This window comes from Coenobita brevimanus, chromosome 95 (assembly GCF_032717465.1).
Source record: "Coenobita brevimanus isolate Jiangsu-jjx chromosome 95, ASM3271746v2, whole genome shotgun sequence".
In the NCBI taxonomy this organism is placed as follows: Eukaryota; Metazoa; Arthropoda; class Malacostraca; order Decapoda; family Coenobitidae; genus Coenobita; species Coenobita brevimanus.
This window is the reverse complement of record NC_137048.1, coordinates 34,728,657-34,753,099: the sequence shown is the minus strand read 5'-3', so window position 1 is coordinate 34,753,099 and position 24,443 is coordinate 34,728,657. Positions and strand designations below refer to the sequence as shown.

Sequence of the window (24,443 nt, the reverse complement as noted above, 5' to 3'; positions counted from 1 at the left end):
ACCTAACAATTGTGGAGTCATTACATGTATAGTACATACAGTGCCCCTCTACTGGATTCCACGAGGCCTGTGATAAGCTACTTTGTTTTCGGGTAGGTTGGTTTATTTTGATTTTAGTTCATCCTCTTTATTAGTTATTTACTGGTATATGTGTCTTTCAGAATATATTTCACACGGTTTTATTTCAACGATTCTAGGCAGATGTATCTTAATTTATTAGCAGTTTTACCTCTATCTCCGTGCGCCATTAGTGTCCTCTTTTTTTTCCTGCACCTCTCCCTGCTTATGAAAGACTAATTTTCTGATACATAATTTTATGCTAGATGTTACTTTTTTTTATTTGAATGGTGATACTTCCTGTGTCCAGGCTCTGATGATGAAACGTGTGTGTTTCCAAACGCTGACCAGAAATAAACATGGTAATGAGATACCGGTATGATACAATGATTCCTTCAATGTGACGACGTCTTTTTTTACCTTTCTTGCTACTGCCAGACGATTTTATTTAGCCCAAGGGACTTATTGTAGTGATGGAGTTAAAAGGTCATGTTTTCTCAATCCGGTTGCAACAAAGTTCTCCTAGGTGTAATAAACTAATCTAGACTTCGCTGGATATAACGGTATGTCACAGTTATGGTTAACCTATCAAAATCAGGCAAAAACAGTAACTGGCTATTACAATGGGGGTAACACTTATGGTACCCAGCTCTGTAACAGACGTGTGTTAATTTAATAATAATGAATAATAATAATAATAATAATAATAATACCGTAATTTATGGTTAAAAATACACAAGTCCTTATTAACCTTTAACCCTCGTTGTCAAGGTGGGAACAGTTAGGGGGAGTGTCCATACGGTTATCTATGTACTGTGTGTGTGTGTGTGTGTGTGTGTGTGTGTGTGTGTGTGTGTGTGTGTGTGTGTGATATTGTTGTTGATAGATACACACACACACACACACACACACACACACACACACTGCCAATGCCTTTCATACACACTGTATGGTATAGTCTCTCTCTCTCTCTCTCTCTCGCTCTTTCTCTCTCTCTCTCTAAGACCATTGCGGCCGTGTTTTATTGATCCCAACGTTACCAGACCGTCTCACTTGCCCCGCCAGACTGTCCTCGCTTCCTCCCAAGAACATTCTCGATTTTACAGCAATGCCTTCGTATTCTGGGTGGCATCGGGTGTCTCAGCCACATTTATCCAGCATATTACATTTTTATCGTCTTAAGTTACTGAGGCAAAATGCAAATACTAGAAACATTAATAGCTAACATACGAGAATATCAGTTATGTAGCACCCCTTCTTTGGCAATTTATCCTAATTTTATCCTCTGATGTTATTGAAGCAAGCTATATTAATAACATTTATACTAAAAATACATCTATACGCGACATAAAAGATTATCATGGTTTATTACGCAGCATCTCTTCTCCACATACGAATCTTGCATACCGGTATTACATTTGTTTATTCTCTCGCACATTACTGAGGCAAACCCTGTTAATACTAGAAATACATAAATAGGTGGCTAACATAAGAAAATATAATGGTGTAATATATGAACATAATTCGCTACGACAAAATTACTACGAAGTTTACTTTGAAGTGGCTCTCTCTGGGAAATTCAATGCACTCAACAAGGACCTCTTACAGAACACAGCAATTAAAAAGAAATGCAGAACCTAATGATAATAATGATACAAGCGTTTGGCAGTAATGAAAAAAAAAAAAAAAACTTCCTCCAACTGAAGAGGTTTGCCTATCTGTCAACACACTCCTTCCTCGGGACTGACAAGTGTGAAGATAAAGGAAGAATGAGTCGGTCTTCAGTTACCGCTGTGTGGGAAGAAGCCGCTTCTTCCTGTGTCCAGGTCTGAACTCCCATCCCTTACACTCTTCATCCAATACTGCCTATTTTGTGGAATTACGTTTCTCCTCCAAGGCCTTCCCCACAAGGATTCTCATACCAGTACGGTCTCCCCACACAAGCAAACCCCAGTACAACCACGCTCCAGCTAAACTCGACTGGGTTTGTTGATACAGCTGGTGAATAAGTAACGCTTCGCTGCATCCACAAGTTCACCTTCCCTTCCGAGTTCAAATCGAAGGCTTAAAACCACGTACAAATTGAAACAACTGTCTGAGGCTCAATCCCACTGTTCTGTTCAAATGTCAGGGGCGGATTCAGCACTTTGTAATGGGTGGTGGTGGGGGTTAAGCATTTCTATACCCAAAAGTGACAAAGCTTTATCTACAGGATTAATTTCATGAAAAAAAATGCAATGCTTGGTCCTATTAATAGCTATAAAGTTATCTGAGGTTATTCCTTTCAGTAAGTCTTTCATTTCGAGCTATTTTATCTGTCTGTAGGCTACTGACAAACGGCATTTACTTCCCCTTTTGGCAGCCTGATAAAAACTGACATCTCGAAATTAATGGATCTTGATTATGGCTGGTCTGTTTTACTTTTTCAGGGAGGGAACAATCTTGCGGCTTCTGGCCTTGAAGCAGAGGATATGGATTAGCAGTAGCTACCGGTATCAGTAATTTTTAATTAACGTCCTTTAAACTTGGATTCCATAAATCATAATCACCTTCCCTTGTATCTTGTTCAACATGTTCAAAGGCTTTCATATAAACCGACTAAAGTACATTCCCAAACTTAGGGTACCATCTATACCGGTACCATCTTACAATGCCTGTATACAATGCCTGTTTCATTACTTGGCATTCTAATTTTCGTTATTTGCCAATATTATAACAGTATCTAACCAGCACCCAGTAAAGAGCTATGGTCGCTTTTAACTTTCAATCTAATGACGTTTTTACTTGATATTCTTGCTTCTGATGAGCTTATTAAACCCCAATAGACTTTTCAAGCTGATGGGTTTAGACTTCATTAACCCCTTCATTCCAGGAGACCTTCCTAAGCTGAATATAGGCCTAATAGTCGAAATTGGATAAATAAAATTGTCTCATTCACTCGGAGAGATCTACTCTAAGCTGACGACTGGCAAAAGCAATGAAATGAAAAAAGATAATCATACTGAACTGTGATTTCTAACAAGTTTGTTTAATATAAGAGAGTTCTATGATGAAGAAAATCCACTTGAGGTCACTCAAGACGTGCTAAAGCGGTTAAATACTGTAGTTTGTGTAATTTCAAACGCTTCCCTTTCCCATGAAAACAAAACACTGGGAAAGTGTACTGCTCATGATTAATGGCACACAAGGGATATATATATATATATATATGCTGGTTGTCAATTTCCATCAAATAGACTACCTATTCTTAATATTACACAGATATACACTGCTATGTTACTCCACTTGCCCTACGAAAGTACAGTAAATGTCCCGATACTCTGACGTAAAATTATAAAATACCCAACGTTAGAAACTCATTAAATATCTTTTGTTTTTTACATTTGTGCTATAAAATGTATATTTAAATTCTGACATACGCAAGTTTTTAAATTGTATTATAACTAACTTTGCAAGAAAACTCTTTTACATCAGATAAAACACTTGTTACAATACACATTATATCAGCCAAAAAGTACCGTGCATAGACAAGATATACTCCAACTATTGCTAAAGAAAACACAAGCACCATCCTTTTAAATGTCATATCGGTACATTTCTCTTTAACCATTCACCAGGAACACAGGTGCGAGCTACCATCTTTAATTCCTGAATTAAAACCTCAGCTTCGCTACAATACCCATGTTGGTAATTAGAACAATTTGGCAACGCGATGATGACTTTTAAGACAGGTGCACAAGATGATCGTCAGAAATTTTAAAAACTCAAATGATCATGAAATATGGCAACATGGGGATTCAATCTGGGCTCGAATCATTGGGTGACGGGCTAAATATAAGCTCTTGCAATGTTCCTAGATCCGAATCTGAATAAACGTGTATACTTACTAATAAAACAAGAGCCAGTAGAGCGGAGAGGGGTTATGACCGTAGGTTGACTAGCAAGGCGATGGTCTAGCAAACGTCGCTTCCACCCCACCCCTCACTATCCACACTCAGCGCACCTTAATTAAGTGCTAAATTACTAGCTCCAGAATAGTAGAAATCCCTGTATGGTGCCATTTCTTCTCTCGCTAAGCAGGGAGTTAGACACCGCCTCACTCACACACCACCGCCATGTTCCCCCCGCCACTCTCGACTGAACACTGAGAGTTGAAGTAAAAAATTGTTGGGAACTTTAATATCATAATACCATCACCACACCCTTTAACTTAAACAAAATACCCAGAGTACCCAACAGAAAATATAACAAATCCAGAAGTGATGGTCAACTGCCCATTAACCCCACTGATTCGCGTTTGTAGGTGCTTGGATAACGCGTATTGGCATCCCTATACTATGAATCAGCTGTCACTGACGGATTACGTCTTATCTGCATGATGCCCGGCACAACCACTAAGGACGCCCATCAGGACCACACAACAATAATGGGTACAATGGTAATAACATCTGCTACGATGAGGTAGCTGAGTAAATAATAATATTCTATCCCAGCATCTTACGCCCGGCAAGGAAGTCCAGTGAGTCATGCGCGGTTGCCAAGTCTCTGATCACGAACCTTGACTATGCCTTGACAACGTGGTCACGCCTGGCGAAGTCCGGATGTCCGTAGTCCGTACTCAGTCCGAAACCGTAGACATAATTCCATTACACTCATTACTCATCGACTAATCAAAGGGCATCTTCACAGCTTAACCAAGTTAAAGTCCAACTTCAGGGCACACACAAGGGTTGTATTGATGCAAGTGACATACAAACGCGGCCGATCAATAACTCGTGCAAACTATTATTCTTTTGTATCATCCCCCCGCATCACCCGAAACTGTCCAGGTAAATTATATCAAAGCTAACACTAAATTTCTATCGCTCCATGGCGAATAAGGATATTACGATGATCGGAGGATATTACCGATGATCAACGAAACAAACTTTTCCACAGATTGAGCACGGTCGATATGTTCACCACCTGTAATACTTTCATTCTCATCATGGCGTCGGAATTTTACTCACTAATCCTCCCATCATGGCGTCGGAATTTTACTCACTAATCCTCCCATTCTCCACTAAAACGATGAATTTCCATGACTTATATGCCCTTCATTGCCTAGTAAAAAACACTTGCAAGCTTTTTTTTTTTTTTTTAACCTTTCAGAACAAGTCCCCATTTTTCATTTTTGTTTCAATGGTTTAGTCTTTCTTTCCCCTTGTAAATCATAACAATAACGTGATCAATGAGGCCACCGATTACTTTTTCATTACGACATTGCTACCTCTCACCATCATTCTATTTTAGGTATATACTAGACGTTTTCAATTTTAAACCCTTCACTAGGAGACGTACTCCAATAGTTTGCCTTCATTTATCACACAGTAACAAGTAAAACACATCCTTTTCAATGGACTGATGGGCTTTCTTGATACTACAAGGAGTATCACCTACGCTTCACTGTCTTTGCAAAGAAAAAAAATCATAAAGGAGTCAAACTTCGTCAGCATGTCACTAGCAATCCGCAAAGTGCGAGGAATTGTCAATGCACTTCAATATATTTCCCTGACAGTGCTATCATCATTTCTCACCTTTTTTCTTAAGTAGGGATGATGTGAGGTAGTGTCAAAAAAAAAAAAAAAAAAAAAAAAAAGAGCATGATACAGTATAGCAAGAATACTGCACATCCAGGGAAATGGGCCAGACATTCATTCACTCATTAAATCTCCTGCAATCCTGGCTCTCCCTCAAGGGCATAACCACCAGCATATGTGGGGGGTATTTTTCTTGATGCAATTCACGTTACATGCCATAAGGTCCCTTGTGAGCTATCAAGCAGGAAAAAATAAAAGGGGGGTAGCTACTAGACCCTTTTCATGTGCTACTCCATATAATTTTATTCAACTAATGATCTGTTACAACTGCTAGCCTCATCAACTTCAGTATCCCACTTTGTTACACTTCCTAATTCCTTGTATATACCCCTTTCACTAACCTATCTATTTATCCATTTTTTCCAGAAGACCATACCATCTAAGCATTCTTCAGTACTATAAAAACAGACTTCTTTACATCTTTCACAAATCACAGTTTTTATCCTATCCACCTTGCACTACCCACATAATCCTCAAAAACTCCATTTTCACTGCTGTCACCCTCAACTTTTCATTCACATGCTACATCAGTCTCAACACCCATACATTAATGTGGGCACTAAAACCTTCTTGCAACTCCCCCACATAGACCTGTTTAATATTAAGGCCTTCATAGCATCAGCCACCTTCCATTATGTTTGCAACTCTACACTATTCCATCACATTATATTAGCAACTGGATTTACATGTGTAAGAACATGCAGATGGCTGGTGAAACAAGGCTGTCAATAATGGGTTCATTTGCTTGCAATGCTTACTGGTATCAAGGAATTTCTCTCCAAGCACCAGGAAAGTACCGGTAATCAATGATCAGACAGAGTTTAAGTTCTGATACAGAATAAAGTTCTACAAAAATCATAAATCCCTACCAATATGAAGTAAAGTCATCTGCTCTAACAGTTGATACCAGTGTGGGGGGGGTCACAGCAAGCTCAGGATAACCCTCACTGAAAATGCTATTATTTATCAAGATTCTTATGGTGTTTCAATTTGTGAACATGTTAGGTAATGCACCATGAGGTACACCTAAGAAGACTTAGGATGGTGTCCAGTAAAGTTAACTCATGGTTATGGGATTGAACAGAGACGCTGCATGGACAGTTGCCATCAGGAAAACAAGGTTGCCACTGACGATCATTAAATTCGGTGATTACTGACAAAGTACTGTTTTCATAAATTTTACTTCAAAATATCACCATGAAGAATGAAACTTACCCACACAGCAACAATACTGCACTGTTGCTTGTTGATGCACTTTTTTTTTTTTTTCCCTTACGTCCAAGTACTGAACTCCAATATACTGTACCAGCATGTGAGAAAAGTCTGCAGGAACCAATGCTCCTTTGTACAGTAACAGCTAAATTTCTGAATGAGAAGCAGTCTTCCTATGGCAAGTAAATTACATGCCTTACTGCACAACATGCACAAGGAATGTTTACTCAAAAAATGAAGTGAAATGTACAGTACTTACCAAGCAGAAACTCTTGCAGTCAGGCAGATAACATCTCACCGACAAGACGATTAGCTGAAATTAAAATACAGGAATAAAACATCAAAATTACTTTCAACTTATCAAAATTACTTTCAGCTTAATAAAATTAATGTCATATTACTTTGGGCCCTGGCCATCTATTGCATTACACTGCATTGGTCTTCTTTTCTATACCTAGATTCACCAAAAGAATGTTCACCCGTCATACAACACATATTGCGGTACCGTATATTTCAGGTGCAAATGACAATCAGTGCAGCTTACATCATACCTCCATGCAATACAAATGTTATTCTGATCATCGCAAGCCCTAAAGATTTAAACTGGTATGTCTTGAAGGGAAACATGCAAGCATGTTGGAGCCTTTAAAAACTATACAATACAAAACCACAACCCATTCAAGGAGACTGTCTGATAGGTTAAACTGTGTTCAGCCACCACAATGTAAAAAGCTAATAAATGAAAGATCAACAGTATAAGCATGAATGAGCAACAAAAATAACAAGGTGACCATCAACTTTCTGCTGGACCTTCACAGTAAATTGGTGAATAATAACACTACTGGTTTGATTAGGTTAACGCTTAAAATACAGTGTCATACCATGCATTTTACTGGTAAGTCTATTGGTAAGTCATACATAATCTGTTCCAACATGTTTCTCCCTCCCACCACCCACCCACCTGAAAAAAAAAAAAAAAAAAAAAAAAAAAAGTCTGCTTTGATTTATAGTACTTAGGTGAGAAAAGATTATTATTTCAAATTTCCTATTGTAAATCAAAGGTTTGGCTAAATTTCCACTGTCATCCTTGTGTTTTTCATGTGAATTACGTTTCAGCATCATTTGTCCAAAATGACATCTTTCTTGCCATTTTTCTCCACCCAAACACTCAAATTCCTAATGAGTCCCCCATTACAATTATTGTGGTGCCAGGTTCATCTTTAAATGAACCCAGTTAAAGATGCCCTTCTCCTGCAGTCCCCTATCCTCTTTTAGGGGACAGAAAGAGAACTGAGGGTCGCTGGTTTACCTACACTGTTAGGCTATGTTCCTCTTCTTCTCCAGCACCATTTTATAAAGCAAAAATAATAATACGGTAATACAAGAAATAGGTCTCATTGGTTTTTACCAAGAAAGGTTGGTCATTCATAATAATGGTGGAAGGTACAATTATGTATCTTCAAAAATGAAGGCAGAAACAAGGCAAATCTTGGAAACTTTGCCATTGTCCCAAAGCATCTATATCAGCATCATATAAAAATGTCCACAATGCACCCCCAAACAAAAAAATATATATATATATTATTTACTTATACAGTACTGTTCATCACAATACACAATAAGAATAAAGAAAAGACGTGTGTATCTTGGTTTGTGTACGCTCAAGGATTTGCTACAAAAAGGTCTGACAAAAATTCCTACATCCTTTCGTATTATTTCCTAAACGTTCATGTACAAATTTATCCCTCCAGCCAGCCACCCAGGCCTAGATTTACACTCAGTACGCTGCAGCATCTATTTCTAATATAAGAGTGATTCCTGACTATGAATAACCAACATAAACTACGAGATGAACTTTCCAAATGGCTATCCAATGGTAAATGCCGGAATTCAAGGGTATATACCCTTCAAATCCTCCCCAGTTCCACTTATTTCCTGTAAGTACCATGACTAACGTTCACTTACTTATAATATCAGGCTCCTTCTGAAGATGCCTTCTTCACAACCGAGAAGAAAAGAAGAGTATTGAATAGGGAAGTAGCCCCACCTCCACCTTCACTGAGAATTATCCACTGACACTTTCCTCTACATCCGGCTCACGTGATGGATGACAATATTCAGAGTTATTCATTTAATGATAGGTTAACAATATTATATTTTCTGATTCTAAGAAGAAACTATGAAAAAGTACCTAGAATGTGTAAGATTTTGAAACATTTTAATGCGTTTAAGTGTAAAATAAACCTTTTGAAGCTTGTACTTAAAAAGTGACACACCATAATGGCGACTGACACAATGGCGGGACATTTAAATGTCGAATGAGGAAGTGAGATAAATTTAAATGCCAGATAGCAGAGATCATATGGCACTATGCTATGATGTGAAGGTAGAGTAAGGAGTAGGAAGGCCACGGCAGAAGATGATCAGAAACTAATGGGTAATTTTAGGTTAGGTGAAGGATATGGAACGCCAATGGGAAGCCCTTGAACTATTAACTGTCCAACCTGGTAGAAGTAGAGGGAAAATAAAGGCCCGAAGAAACACGGAAATATCGAGAAGGGAGGTAGGACAGAAGAGATGATAGTAAGGAGAGTAAGAGGAGAGACAAAAGAGCTCCTTTATATTAAATGCAGTAGGCATGTATTAAGATCTATCTATCTATCTATTGCCAGACGCCTTAATCCCATACGGGGTGGCCACAAACAAATCGCCTCCACGTCTCCCTGTCCCCCGCCATTTCACTGCCCTGCCCCCATCTCACATCCCCCTTTCTCATATACCTCTCCACTCTATCCCTCCATCTCATCCTCGGCCTCCCCCTTCCTCTCCCCCCCTCCACCTCACTCACATACACTCTCCTCGTCAGTCTCTCACCCTCCATCCTCTCCACATGGCCAAGAATATTATCTCTGTCAGTCTTCTAGTTCTGAAAGTTTCTTTCCCTGCTGTAACATACATGCTCCTTTCTTTTGCAGTACTATTACCAGATTACTGTAACAGCTGTTTCTGGCAAGAGCAATTTCTGGTATGCTGGGATGGTGTTTCCTCTTTCACAAGATAATTTGTCACAATATATACTATATTTTGATATGCCTACTGAAAGCTATCTTGAACATTCTGGAATTTAATGTCATTTATTTCAAAATTGTTATAAATGATGTTATTGATGAAGTACTGACCTCTTTAGTTTAGGCATGTCTTTTATTTAATTCTGGCTAATTCAATTTTTTTTTTTTTTTTTTACTTAAGACTCCAGGCTGTAGGTGTTAAAGACAATCTCAATATCCTCTTCAGCCCGGGCATGGGTTTTCATATTTTATTCAGAATAAGGCTAGATGATTTTATTCTGCATATGTAGGGCAACATATTGGGCTGTAGAGATTAAGAATTGCTACATCTGCCTTGTAAGCAATTACATATACTGACCTGAAATTACGCCGTTTCTGTTTCAATAACAAATTACTTAAGCTACTGCAGCTGTAATTTTATGCTTTTTGGCACTTTTTTTTCTTTTTTTTACCATTAATGTAACACTGATTTTCATGGCATAATGGAACAATATTTTCACATATTTGCTGGCTGGAGCTAACAATAGCTTGTTTCATAATTTGATACCAATCATCAGATCTTTCCAATTCAGCATTAAGTACTTGCAAAATGGGCCTCCTGCATCAACTTTGTCATTTTATGTAGGTGTCCATTTTAAGATGCTCTTTCATTCATAAGCTGCCCTCACCTCCTACCTCTATTTTGTTTATAATTTCATTTTTCATCTTCCTGTTCACTGGTATTACTTACATACTTATTACCGGCCTTTTTATCTGAATTTCATATTATGGTAGGGTGAATGTATAGGGCCACATTGAGGAACAGAACAAGAGTAGATTTTAAAATATACTTTGACGCTGTGATAGTGAAGTGATGCACTGGGTGGTACACTTGGAGAGAATATGCAAATATAACTGGGTGATGCACTGCATAGACATGAATGTGGAAGGCACAGTCTCTGCTGGCAGATCAAGGGAAATGTGGGATGAAGTTCTAAAAAAGAATCTGTATGTCTGGGGTTTTGATCAGAATGCTTCAGGGGACCATGCAGCTTGGAATCAGCTATCAGGTGAAAATGGCCTGACCCACGCAAGCATGGAACACTGCCTTGCAAAATATATGTGTGTGATCATAGGATTAAGTACCTGTACTCTTAATATCATTTTTTCCTGTCCACAGACTATTCATAAATATCTTGTTTATCTCTGTCCATTCACCAAGTATAGTCAAACTCAATTCCTCTTGTTCATTCCAATGTTTTCCAAATACATTACCTTATTAGAATCTTTTTACTTTTGTTCCATACTCATGGCCAAAGTTCATTAGAATCCCCATAACAAAATCCTTCAAAGCCTGTCCAACACTCAAATCCCTCTTGCTTACAACTTTAAGCTTTCCACTCACATATGCAGAAACCCTCCATTCCACCTTGTTCTTGGAATAATCTTCCTCAGTCTCCCATCAGCACAATACAGGTATTAAATCTCCAGCTTCACATATACTTAGTTTTACAAGATGCTGGTGTATGTGAAGTGAATGTATTAGAGAAAAATACTGTACACAAAAATAAGTGCAGATGTAACATCAGGCTTGTGAAGTGGAGCCAACATTCTGTTGGCTTTAATGATGTGTGAATGATATCTGGCCCATTTCACTGGGCATACTGTTGGTTCTCTCACTTCTGTATTTTCTTTGTTTTTGGTTCCTACCTCATCCTGTCCTTGGGTGAGAAAAAAGTGTCAGTGAAATGATGATGAAAAGCTAAACACACTTATATGTACAGTATAACAATTCACCTTTCAGAACTACTTTTATTTCTTTGGTTATTAATTTACACTTTACAAACATTTTTGAAAAGCAACAGTACAAATAAATAGTAATTAATAACAAGTTAATAAATATTTTTAGTTACAGAATAACTTATTACACTATCCAAAAAGTCCACTAGTGTTACAGAAATTCTTTTTGTATTAATGCTGTCCTAACAGGCTACCAGTTTTTATCATTTAGACGTCACAATACCCCTGAGAATAAAGGAAAAAGAATGCCCCCCTTGTATTCCCCTGTTGTGATGAAAGGTTGACAAAATGTGAAGGAAGGGCAGCTACAAACTCACACACTATACTCGTTTAGAGATATGGCAGGCCCTTCACCAGCATTTGTGTTGCAAGTAGCCTCATACCCCCTATAGTGCAGGATGGAGTGAGATAGTACCTGAGGTTTCCTTTCACCTCTGATTTGTGTCCACAGTGAGACTGGTGAACCATATCTGGATTTTCCCATCCCATTTGAATGTGGGATCGATAAATGGTGGTGGTGGCGGTGATGACGACGATGATGATGGAAATGACGATCATGATGACAATGATCATGATGATGATGATGATGATAATAACAATGATGATGATGATGATGATAATGTGGATGCATGACCATTTTTGAGATTCCAAGCTAAAATTCTAATTAAACTTCCAAGTACAGATAATTTAAATACAGTATAAGTAAAACTGTCATAAACAAAATAAGAGACCTCACAGACTGTTACAATATGGCATTCAGAGCCCATCACATTCCAGTTTTTCCCATATAAAGGGTAATCTGTAAATAAAACTCCATTAAAAACTTGCCAAGAGGTACCATGTGTTGTGAGGACAGCTTGGTCTGCTGGGTTGGGCAAGGCTGCAACAGTGGGAGTAGGAAATGAATAAATATTACAGGACAGACATTGACAAAGCAGATCGAGACGTCCCCACAACATGCAAGAAACTGCCCGGTGGAGTGGTAGATGAGTGTTGTAAATGGGTCACACTGTATGCTACTATTAATGATGACTGCCTGAACTCTACTGCTTTAAGGATATTTTGTACTTGTGCAACACGTATAAAAGTAACGCCTAGGACCCAATCCTTCATTTCCTTGTGTGGATCAAAGAGGGCCTGGGGTGCAAGGGGACATGAGTCTAAGTTACCGTAGTTCAGATCATTTAAGCAGCAGGACACCAACCTATGTCCCTAGCAGCATTTACACGACAGAAAAACCCGCCAACCACTTCTTTGTTTTGTACAGTGGTGCATTAACGCATGGTCTTAAATGTTTTCTCTTTCTTTGTTCTCCTGACCCTGTCCCATCTCATCCTTGGGTGGGAAAAAGAGATTGGGATGTTGAATGCGATGATGATATTCTTACCACCATGCCAACATGGCTTGCATTAATTTCCAATTCACTTCCTAAACCTTCTTAATCCCCTCTTGGTAAACTTGCCGCCTCTTCTTGTCTCCTGTGTCTGCTCTGGTGGCTTCATGGTACGATGTAGGGCAGCATGAAGTGCCTCAGCATTCCGTTCATGGCCTAGGATATCAGTCATAGCCTCCTTGGACAGTGCCAGAAGCTCTGATAGATCTGACACCTTGTTCAGAAGTGTGTACATGTTCTTGGTGTTTATGCCAGGAAGCTTTGAGACAAAATCCTGTAGGAAAAAATATATAAATAATTAATATTCCAGCAGATAGGCATGACATCAGGAAGTGCCTGTGGGTAAAAAACATGTTTTTAAGTAGATGGAGGGATGGTATGGAGGAGTATATGAGTGGGGGAGTCTGAGTAGGAGAAAGGAGAGCTTGATGGTAGAGGACATGGTGACAGGGAGGCAATTTGTCTTCAGTCACATCATACAGGTTTCAGGCATCTATATATAGCTATACATAGAAAGATTGATCTTCCTAATCAGTCACCATCTATTTCCAGCAGCATATTCCCACACCCCATCCACACTGGCTACCATGAAAACTCTAAGAATCCACTCTCTTTCACTGAATTCTTAACTGAAAGCTTTCACTGTCATATTTCACCACTTACAAAATGCTAACATGGATACACATACATCTAATATCCAGTACCATTCCATCTTTTTCTGGCTCGTCTATAGTTCTTCATTTCAGTCCAAACGACCCATATATCATTATTTTTACTGAAGGAAACTCACCTTAATTTGAGGGTTGTAACGATCAGAGTCAACATCTGGGTTGGTCTCAGCAGTAATGGCCTGTGCCTGGGCTACACTGGGCTCCTCCTTGTCCATCTGTTATTGGAGATCTGCCATTACTCATCAATGGGTTTCAATAAGTTATCAACATACTAAACCCCAACAACAACCCATTATGCCTCTGTGCTAAGAATGCAGGTACATACACTATAAGAAAATGGCTTAATATATTCAAGTAAATGTGTAGGAAAGCAAAGATGGCAAGAAAAAAAAGTAAAACAAACCGGATAAAACATGTATGGAGATACACAGAGAGAGGGTTGTACCTTTTTTCCTAAGTAAGTACCAGGACTGACATCCAGGCCCACAAAAACATACCACTGCACATACTCTTCAAATGACATGGTACCCTGAGAAAAAAGAAATATTAACCATTCCACATTACTGTACTCTCTTTGAGAGTAGCCTGAGACCAGGCTACCATAGTGCAGAAGATTCATCCACTTCAATCCACTAACATGATTTTTTTTTTTTTTTCCCCAAATTAACCATTAACTAAAAAAAAAAAAATAGCTGCAACCCTGGGCTCTTATGAATGTGAACCCAGTGGATTGCACACCAAAACTTTCTTCTGTAATCTACCTACCTCCTTTCTGGGGATAAGGAGGTAACTGATGAATATATAACTGGACAGTTCCACCATCCATTCATACTAGTGCCTCCCCATTACAGTGGATACAGAAAGAATATGTATAAATAAAAAACATCACCAGACTGAAGGAATTAAGTGCAGATCATACCTTGAGCATGTGGAATATCTCTGCTGAGGCATATGGTGAGGGGCACCACAGCAGTCTCATATGAGGGAAGTGAAGGGTGAGGAGCTGTAATTTGGCTGCCACATCCTTCGATGAAGAAGAACCATCACTGGACAGATAGTACCGGCCCTGGGTCCCAATCATTACCAGAGTGTAAGTTTCTCAGTGATAGAAGTATAAGCTGGAGGGAGGACACTCTGATGACAGAGGAATGGGTGACAGGGAGGCAGTTTGTTTAAGGCAACCACTTCAAGGATTCAGCCCTCTGGCATTTGATAGAGAAAAAGATGTTTTCCAGTCTATCACAGACATTTTGCTTTGACTTTTCTCTGCTAAAGAAGAATGTATGGTGGTACAAGGGATGAACAGTCATTATAAGTCTATGAAGTGTTGCAAAATATCACAACATTATCCATAAAACTGGGCCTGTAACATGGAAGAACTGGCAAATCAAAGCAATATAACTTTAACAAGCAATCTTTCTGTGGCTATTTTGTGGACTGGATGGTACTGTTAATGAGAACATCAAAAAAGGCAGTTTATACTGAGGAGTTACTATGTATCAAGTTAGCTTTGGCAGCTGATGGAATGACTCTCCTATAAGCATCTGTGAAGCAAATCTAATAAAGAAAAATGAGGTTGTATGGATGATTTTGCCTCTGAGATGGGGAGAAGAATTATGAAACTTGTAAGATGGGTGAATAAATGTATAAAGCAGCACAATTCTTTGCATCTTTATATATTTTAAAGATTACTGTGATAAAGCTCCAACTATGCAATACTAAAAGGAGCACAGTATCTTAAAAATATATATTTGTACCTGTAAGTGAAATGGCTTGTTCTGGTCAAACTCAATGAGCAATATTGGCCTCTTGTAGTATCTGGTCATAGCCTGAGCCTGGTTGAAGAGACGACCGGAGTTCAGGGAGCCAATCAAGTCACTGAGGCTCTTCCGCTCAACACAGATGTCTGGCGTCAGGATATAGTCACCAACCTGTGAGAATTAATAATTACAGTATCTGTTGTTTCATTGAACCATATCTATCTGACAGGTAATACAAAGTGTATATGTGTGGTGGATTATGCCAATGAGGTGGATTCAGGATCTCAAGGACTTGAATAGTCAGTGAATGGTGTGCAACACATCTTATTTGGGATGCTGTTGATTAGTTCTCTATCATGTTTTCTATTTTTCTTGTTTTCTGGATCCTACCTCATCCCATCTTTGAGTGGGAAAAAGAGGTCAGGATGATGATGGTGATTTTGATTTACAGCGCTATGAACATTCAAACACAATAATAACAGCCACATACTAAAATGGACTGTGCTATGACAATACAGCAGTTTTTGTAACCTTGCACTAAAGCTAGTGCATACTCAAAAAAAAAAAAGGCACTGCTTCCAAACAAAGAACTGTCATAATAAATTTAACAGAACAACCTGAATAATCACTGCTGTCTAAGTGGTAGGTGGGGACTCACCATCCACTCACTCAATGTAGTGCTGCTCTCGGGTAACTGCCCTTTTCTCTCTTTCTTCCTTCTTTCTTTCTTACCTTCCTCTTCAGTCTTTCTTTCTTTCATACTTTCCTCTTCCTTCTGTCTATGGGTGACTCTACACTGAGTGACAAGCCAAATGGTTTCCTGCACACCAGCATTTACTATGCTGGATGGTAACCATATAATCAAACTATGACGCCTGGTGGTTTAGTGGGTAATTAAGGCACTCTAACTGGATTGAGCCAGTGTAGGTTTACATCCAAGGAGTGGTTGGGGTTTATTGCTCATGTAATGCCACTCACGGATGTGTGAGGCTGGCACTCTCATCTTAAATGTCAGGACCAACTTGCCTAGCCCCAGGCTCCTACGCTCCTCATGTAGGATTGGATGATGGATGGATGGATGGCTGTAATGTATGTCTGTGGTTAAAGGGGATTTTTTTTTTTTTTTTTTTTTTTTTTTTTACTGAAATGGGCTTTCCTACACTGAATAAAACCATATGGTGGTAGCCAGAACAAAAGCAATTAATGCCAATGTGCTAAAGGGGTTACCAGTGACAATCACAGAAAAGTAACAAAATGAACAATATTACGAAGAAAACTGAAAATAATCTTATCAACACCTGCCTCAATTGTCACAGGGTCAATATCAATGCCCCTCTTGTGCAGCAGTGCTGGGAGTTCACTGCGAAACTCTCGAAGATCAACAATTATTCTGGGGTTGGGTGCAGGTGTCTCCTCAGTTTGTCCTCCTTTCCTTGTGTTTTGTTGGGTTTCCTGGTCATTTATTTCACTGGCCTTACGGTGGTCTCGGATCAGGTCAGGGTGGTCACCGGTCTTGCCATCACCGTACTCTGGGATCACCATTGTCTAAGGGTTCATATGAGGTCAGGTCAGGGAATAAGACACAGCTGCAGTAAAATATATTCCAAAGCAATACTAAAATGCATGAATACACAGAATACCAGGACAGTATTACTTAGTTTATATTAGCCCTACATAGTCAAAGCACCATAGATGCCCATGACCATAAGGTATACAAGTCAAACATATAGTTAATAAAGCCAATATTCAGTATACACTATACTGTCTCCTGTATATAGATTAAATGAACAAATCTAAACAAAACCACATACTGCAAATGCAAATGAATATATACATGAAGGATACCTGTTTCCTGAACAATTCCCCAATTTCAGTGTCACCAACCATTAACAATTAGGTGCTTTAACAACCAGGTAATTTTATTCAGCTTAGGAGAGCATGCTTATCATCTTCATCATCATCATCATCATCATCCAGACCTCCTTTCCTGCCCTAGGGCAGGGTGAGGAGTAGCAATGTCCAGACAGCCCAAATCTGCCCAATCCAATGGGCCATGCTTCCATTCACTCATCATTCAAGCCCCCGGAATCCTGGCTCTATCGGATATGCTAAAAACATTTACCACATTTTGTAGCTTCACATAAACGTATCTGATAGGGTCAATCTTATGCTTATGATGATGGGGTTAATGGGGACTACATCTAATCCCAGAAGTATGAAAAATCTATAATAGGGTGAAATAAATTGTCAAAAAGTTGCAAGAATGCCATAAAAATACATTATAAAACCGAAGAAATAAATCCATCATGCACACTTCACTGCTCCCACCACTTCAAAATCTACACTATCATGAACAAATTACCATATTTGGGAGTAGCATGAATGTGACAGAGAGTATGTCACTGGATGGATGGGGCCAATCAACCAATCCTCACTTCATCAACCAGTTTAAAGAACCTATACTAAGATAAACAAGAGAGATATATATGCCACTGACATGAAGGTGTTAATCAATGAACGAGTCCTCACCGCCTTCTCCTTGATGAGGTACTCAAAGGCGTCCTTCTCACGCTTGACATTGGTGAGGTAGACCTGCTCCTCAGTTGTCCCCTTGTACACCAACAGGTATACACGCACCTGCTCACCGTGACATGCCTGCCACACCTGCAACACATCAACAATACATCATGCACTTCCAGTATTAAATTAATGAATACACTAAGGCCTTGTTATATCCTTTTTTTTTTTTTTAATAACCCCACTTTTTTTTTCTAAGTTCCTACTAAATAAATGAAAAGTGCCTGTAAAACTTCCACTGCTACTTATCAGGCTGATTTGCCAGTTTCTCCCAATTTACAGAACTGGTTGTCTGGAAAATGATGCGATATTCTGGAACACACAGTTGGCAAAAAATGACGACTCAATGTACTGTATAGGCAGAATAAAAAACTGAGATAAGGACAGCTTAAAAATTCTGTAGAAAAAACTATTAACAGTGCCCAGCAAAATCAGCCTTACATCTATCAACCATCTATACATTCATCATCCAGTCTTTTATTACCCAATCAGGAATGCAGAGGCCATGGGCTAGGGAAGTTCAGTCCAAATATTTGAAGCAAGGGAGACTAGATGTTCACCCCTGACTCATAGTATGTGAGTAATAAACTCCAATCATCCCTCGCATAGAAACTTGTACGAACCACATCCAGTTGGAGTGCCTTAACCCACCAGACCACCAGCATTGGAAGGTTTCTTTTGTGGAAGGGTAAAAAAAAATCATGCCTTCAAAAATTTTCATATAGAACAACATTAAGAAAAATTCCCAGTGTCGGTGGTGGTGGTGATGATATACTGCAGTCAGCAAAATGAACCATACACTCTTCATTAAAGCCTTCACAACTTTCAGTCAGTAAACAATATGACAAAAAAAAAAAAAATGCAAGATGTTGTGTCATTACCTCCAGCTGTCTGATGAAAGTGAGGTCAGAGTCATACATCACAATATACTTAGGCTGGATCTCCGCTAACAGTCTCGGCATCATAAAAGGGTCACCCACACTCTGAAAATATTTTATCTTACTTTTTTTTTCTTTTTTAAATATTGGATAGAGACCTGATATTCATTCAGTCCCTGGCCTAGAAGCCCTCCTACATGCCACACACCTCCACATCACTTTACATCACAAAGTTTTTTCAATTTGCACTATCTCAGTTTGCTAATTTTTTTTTAAACTGTGTAGTCTCTATGCAAAAATACAGTGGCTAATACAGCATCAAAAAGAAGACTGAATGCATCATTTAATGAAAGGGGTTAATAAACAACTTACCAAAAAAAGATTGCAACTACCCACTGATTTTGAGTGTAATACATTTCTGGTCATTCTCAGTAGATGCAAAACAGATTTACTTAATTATCAACATTAGAAAACATTGTTATTAACTTCTTACCCTTACAGACTGCACCAATATCAGTGGAGAGGATAACAGTCTTCCCTTCATGGCTTTCTCTTCCTCAGTTTCATTATGATCATCCTCATCCTTATCCTGACCAACAAAGGCATATTTTTTTGTAATCTGTGTCAATGTTACTTCATCCTTTTCATCTTCATTGGATGTTACTTTTTTATCCTTTTTCTCGTCAGTTTCTTTTTTCATCTTCTTCCCTTTCTTGCCTTTGTCCTTTGCCCCACGCTGTATTTCATCACCATTTCTCTTGTTCCCCCACTCTTTCCTCCTACTCTGTGCTTGGCTAAGGTCTCGCAGGAAGGACTGTGGTGGCTGGATGCCCAACTTCACACCAACAGTGCGGTAGAAGATCCTCCGCAAGGTTTTCTGTGCTCCATCCACCAGGTACTGAAAATCATTTTTAAAAACTACAACTGCCAATTGCATGTTACTCCTCTGGAGTGTAGGGGCCCAAGGTTTGACTGATTTCATTCAGAACATCTAAGGGTATAAGACTAAACTATGTCCCTGGTAGCATTTTACAAGACAGAAAAACCTCCAATCACCTCTGGAATTTGATCCACAGAACACAAGTCACAGCACAGTTAAACCCTCTATACAGTATTACCTTATACCTGACTACTACCAGCAACAAAAACTATAATTTCAATCGAGAAATTCTTACTCTTTGATAACTGATTTAATACAAATATGGAGGCAGCTCCTAGAGATCAAGTAGCAGGGACAGCTGTTGCCCAATGAATATGGCTGACATATGCATGCATTTACAAAATCGTACAAAATGAAACAAGATTAATTTATGCCCCTGGAGGCATTTGCTTGAAACAACAACCTCCAATCATCTCTAGGAGATTCTTATTGATCCAAATATGACACTGCCATCATTCTAACTTGCATAATAAACCACTAGATCACCAGGCATTGCGAAGAAGAAAAAACTATATGACACAGGTTTTACAGGTGGTTATCATTACATCTCATGGATATGTTCCAAATTCTGTAGCTTTTTTCACACAGCTGGAACAGTGAACTGGGGGTCTCTGGTTACTGCAATCACTCTCCCAGATAGTACTGTAATGGATTTAAACTGGTTATCTTTTTTGCAATTTACTGTAGACTTGATTTAAAAATGGATATCAAAATGGCAATATATAACAAGGCTTACTATCCGTACCTCATTCAGCTGGTGTGCAGTGCGGTCATCCTGTGTCACCACCAGACAGCGCTCCATCCTCTTGCTCTCACTCGCTTCCAAACGCACCTCATCCAGCACCTCTGATAATGCCACCCACTTGGGGTTTACCTCCAGGTCCGGCTCTGTAATGTAACTGAAGTAAGGATGTGGTAACTCAAGAATTATCACTGTCAATTATCATGTTCACTCAATGTAGTATTGCTCTTGGGTGCCTGCCCTTTCCTCTCTTCCTTCTTTCCTTCATACTTTCCTCTTCCTTCTGTCTACGAGTGACTCTACACTAAGTGACATGCCAAATGCTTTCCTGTACACAAGGAAACCATTTACAATGCTGGGTGGTGACCATACAACCAAATTATGGCACCTGGTGGTTTAGTGGGTAATTAAGGCACTCCAGTCAAACTGAGCTATTGCAGGTTTATATCCAAGAGGTGGTTGAGGTTTACTGCTCACTTAATGCCACTCAGGGATGAGTGAGGCTGGCCACTCTCATTTTTAATGTTAGGACAAACCTGCCTACCCTTAGGCTCCTACGCCCCTCTGGGTCAACACTGTATTACATAATGATTGATGATGATGACTGAGTTATCATGTTTACTTTTACCTTAACTGGCCCAGATGTTCACCTTTTTGCAGCCTATTTTACGTAGCTCAGTGGCAGAATACGACAGTGCTGTAGTTCTACAGCCTTTGTATAACACTTCTTTGTGACTAGCATCATATTCTAGTATTAATCTCTTGCTATAGCTCAGCATTAGAGAATGAGACATGATCATTTTAGACCAAATTAAAGTAAAATGAGTACAGTATAATAATCACAATTATTAAGGGTAAGAGATTTAGGCACCACTAGCAGGTTGTGATCATAAGATGTCTGTCCTCTCATAAGACATGGTTCAAATGTACAGGATATTTTTTTATTTTACAGCAAAGTACTGTACAGAATTTGATTAACTTAACCAGTGAGATTAAATACTGGAGTAATGCTGCAGCTAAGAATTCACCCTAAGTCACTTATCAAATAAGATATTTTCACTCACCGAGAAACTCTTGTTTGACTTTATTAGTTGTGCAACCCTCCTCCCCAGCCTTTTTGGTTGGACTTTTTGCACTGCCAAACACTCGCAGTTTAGCGTTGACGAAGAGTGATTCAGCTGAGTTCAGCAGCATCCACCCTGCGCTCTGTATAGCCTTCTCAGTAGTTCTTAGTGACGATACTAGGTTGTAGAAAGTGACGCAGTCGTACTGAGTTAGGTACCTGATGAAACAGTAGCAGTAGTAGTTGTTCCCTAGGCAGTTTGGCCGAACAGCCCCATGATGAAACAGTTGTGTGTTGTACTCTAGTCTGGCTAACCTAACCTCCAGGTGTAGTTCATAGTTTCTCAAAAGATGAATAACAGTATTCAAATGAAGGATAAATAAGACAACAACAATGAAAGGGTTAATCATGCAAACTGCATGGAAACATGGAAACGTAAGACCAGAAGCTGTGTATTGGCCAGTTGGAGACCATACTCTGTTCACATAAATTTAGCCTAAAACTGTCATCTCTCCATCTATTACGCTGAGATGTAACATGAGATTAACCCAAAGAAATGGTGCTGTGTATGACGAAGTGCTATAGACAGGATGTGGAGTCACAGCTGAGTAAAGTAAGCTGAAATAAGAAAAAGATTTTTACCAAGTTAAGGTGAATAAATTTGTACTAGCAGAATCACAGCAACCAACTGTTCTTATTTTCCTAAAAATCACAATGTACAGTACCGGAGGTTAAATAAAGCAATCAGAAACCCCTTCACTAGCAGAGGACACTACTAAACTGAACGATATCACCTGGCAGCAATGTGGATAAACTAAAAATTTAACAGGTTAATCAGACTTGACTCACTCTAAGATGGTCCTCAACACCTTGATATCGGCCACCAGCTGCTTGGTGCGCAGGGACAGCTGGTGCCATATGGGCTCTAACTGCATATTCAGAATCTTCTCAAAGGATTTAGATATAGCATTTTCTGGACAGAATTCATCCGTGTCAATAGTGCTGTTGGATCGTCGTAGCTCCTGTAGATATAAAGATACCAATTTATAATGATAATGATAATAACAATAATAAAGATATTAATAATAATCTATCTATCTATTTCCAGACACCTTAATCCTGTAAATGGTGGCCACAAACAAACTGCCTCCATGTTGCCCAGTCCCCAGCCATTTCACTGCCACATTCCCAGTTCACACCCCCCTCTCTTATATACCTCTCCACTCCATCCCTCCATCTCATCCTTGGCCTCCCCCTACCACCCTCCACTTCACTCACATCACCTACACTCTCCTCACTAGTCTCTCCCTCTCCATCCTCTCCACATGGCCAAACCACCTCAATGTATTTCTCCTCACACTTTCTGTCACATCCACATCCACACCAAAATGCTCCTTCACTTCCTTATTTGTCAGTCTGTCTCTCCATGTAACTCCACATGCTCCTCTCAAATAATTAATTTCCACTTCCCTCACTCTTGACTTAATGTCCTTCCAACAAGTCCCAAGCTTCACTTCCATACACTAAGAGATGGTACCACAATACTGTCATGCAGCCACTTTTTTACTTCCATGCTCACTTACATGTTTCTTATGACTGCCTTCAAAGTACCAGCAACCTTTCTTCCTTGCTGTACCCCTTCAAGCACTTCACCCTCCAAACTTCCATCCTTTCTCATTATACTACCCAAGTACTTAAATGCAATTACATTTTCCATTTCCTCATCATCCATTATCGCTGTACATCCAGTGACTTCATTTCTCTTGAAGACAATAACTTTACTCTTCCCTACATTCACCTCTAGATTCTGTTTCTTGCACACTCCTGCAATCTCATTCACCAAGCCTTGCAGTTCCCCTTTGTCTTCCCTTAACAATACAGTATCATCTGCAAACAACGGTACAGAGAGTTTCCAAGGCGTTGTCCACTCTAATTAAAGCTGCTCCAACATCCACTGCCCTAATAAGAATAATAAATAATAGATAATCTATCATCTATAGCCAGATAATAATAATAATGATAACAATAATACAGTATTAACCTTTTGTTTCTCAGAGGAATTCACTACCAGTCAAGGCATGTTTGCACCTTTCAATTATAAAAAGTGACATTATTCATATACAATGCAAACTTTACCTGCAGAATTGGTAACAACAAAACTCTGCAACCATACATAACAAACGAAACAGAGAAAATTAAATAGAGGTGATTGACACAGTGCACGACAAAACTACGGTATAAAAAAAGGTAGTAATATTCATTTATTTCTCCAGCAATATTCCAATATAAAGACTACCAGTTTCCAAAATGGGAAGTCCTTATTAGACAAGATTATTCTGAAGACTTTTTTTTTTTTTTTTTTTTTTTTTACAATAATTAATGGTGTTAATGCATATAGTGCTGCTGTCGGGTGTCTGCCCTTTCCTCTCCTCCATCCTTCTTTCCTTCCATCCTCTTCTGTCTTTCTTTCCTTTATTCTTTCCTTTTCCTTCTGCCTAAGGGTAACTTCATACTCCCTCTTTTGTCTTTCTTTCCTCTTCCTTCTACCTGTGAGTGACTCTACACTGAGCGACAAGTCAAATGGTTTCCTGTACACCAGGAAACCATTTACTATGCTGGGTGGTAACCATATAACCAAATTTTGGCGCCTGGTGGTTTAGTGGG

At 39.1% G+C, this 24,443-nt stretch overlaps 2 protein-coding genes across 2 annotated transcripts in view; both read right to left on the bottom strand.

Annotated features, from left to right (window-relative positions):
* Positions 1 to 8,952, bottom strand: part of Klc (kinesin light chain) — a 93,245-nt gene extending 84,293 nt beyond the window's left edge. Inside the window, exons 1-2 of the mRNA XM_080282918.1 lie at positions 8,874 to 8,952; positions 7,168 to 7,221 (exon numbers count right to left, since the gene is read on the bottom strand). The gene's annotated coding sequence lies outside the window, so the exon portion shown is untranslated. The remainder of the gene's footprint in view (positions 1 to 7,167; positions 7,222 to 8,873) is intronic.
* A 2,949-nt stretch (positions 8,953 to 11,901) lies between these two features.
* Positions 11,902 to 24,443, bottom strand: part of mei-9 (DNA repair endonuclease XPF mei-9) — a 28,420-nt gene continuing 15,878 nt past the window's right edge. The window contains exons 8-19 of the mRNA XM_080282933.1: positions 22,629 to 22,801; positions 21,789 to 21,998; positions 21,133 to 21,142; positions 20,720 to 20,860; positions 19,528 to 19,932; positions 19,038 to 19,139; positions 18,109 to 18,243; positions 16,882 to 17,124; positions 15,577 to 15,750; positions 14,739 to 14,885; positions 13,939 to 14,034; positions 11,902 to 13,422 (exon numbers count right to left, since the gene is read on the bottom strand). Coding sequence (XP_080139059.1) covers positions 13,177 to 13,422; positions 13,939 to 14,034; positions 14,739 to 14,885; positions 15,577 to 15,750; positions 16,882 to 17,124; positions 18,109 to 18,243; positions 19,038 to 19,139; positions 19,528 to 19,932; positions 20,720 to 20,860; positions 21,133 to 21,142; positions 21,789 to 21,998; positions 22,629 to 22,801 — 2,082 coding nt within the window. The 3' untranslated portion in view covers positions 11,902 to 13,176. The remainder of the gene's footprint in view (positions 13,423 to 13,938; positions 14,035 to 14,738; positions 14,886 to 15,576; positions 15,751 to 16,881; positions 17,125 to 18,108; positions 18,244 to 19,037; positions 19,140 to 19,527; positions 19,933 to 20,719; positions 20,861 to 21,132; positions 21,143 to 21,788; positions 21,999 to 22,628; positions 22,802 to 24,443) is intronic.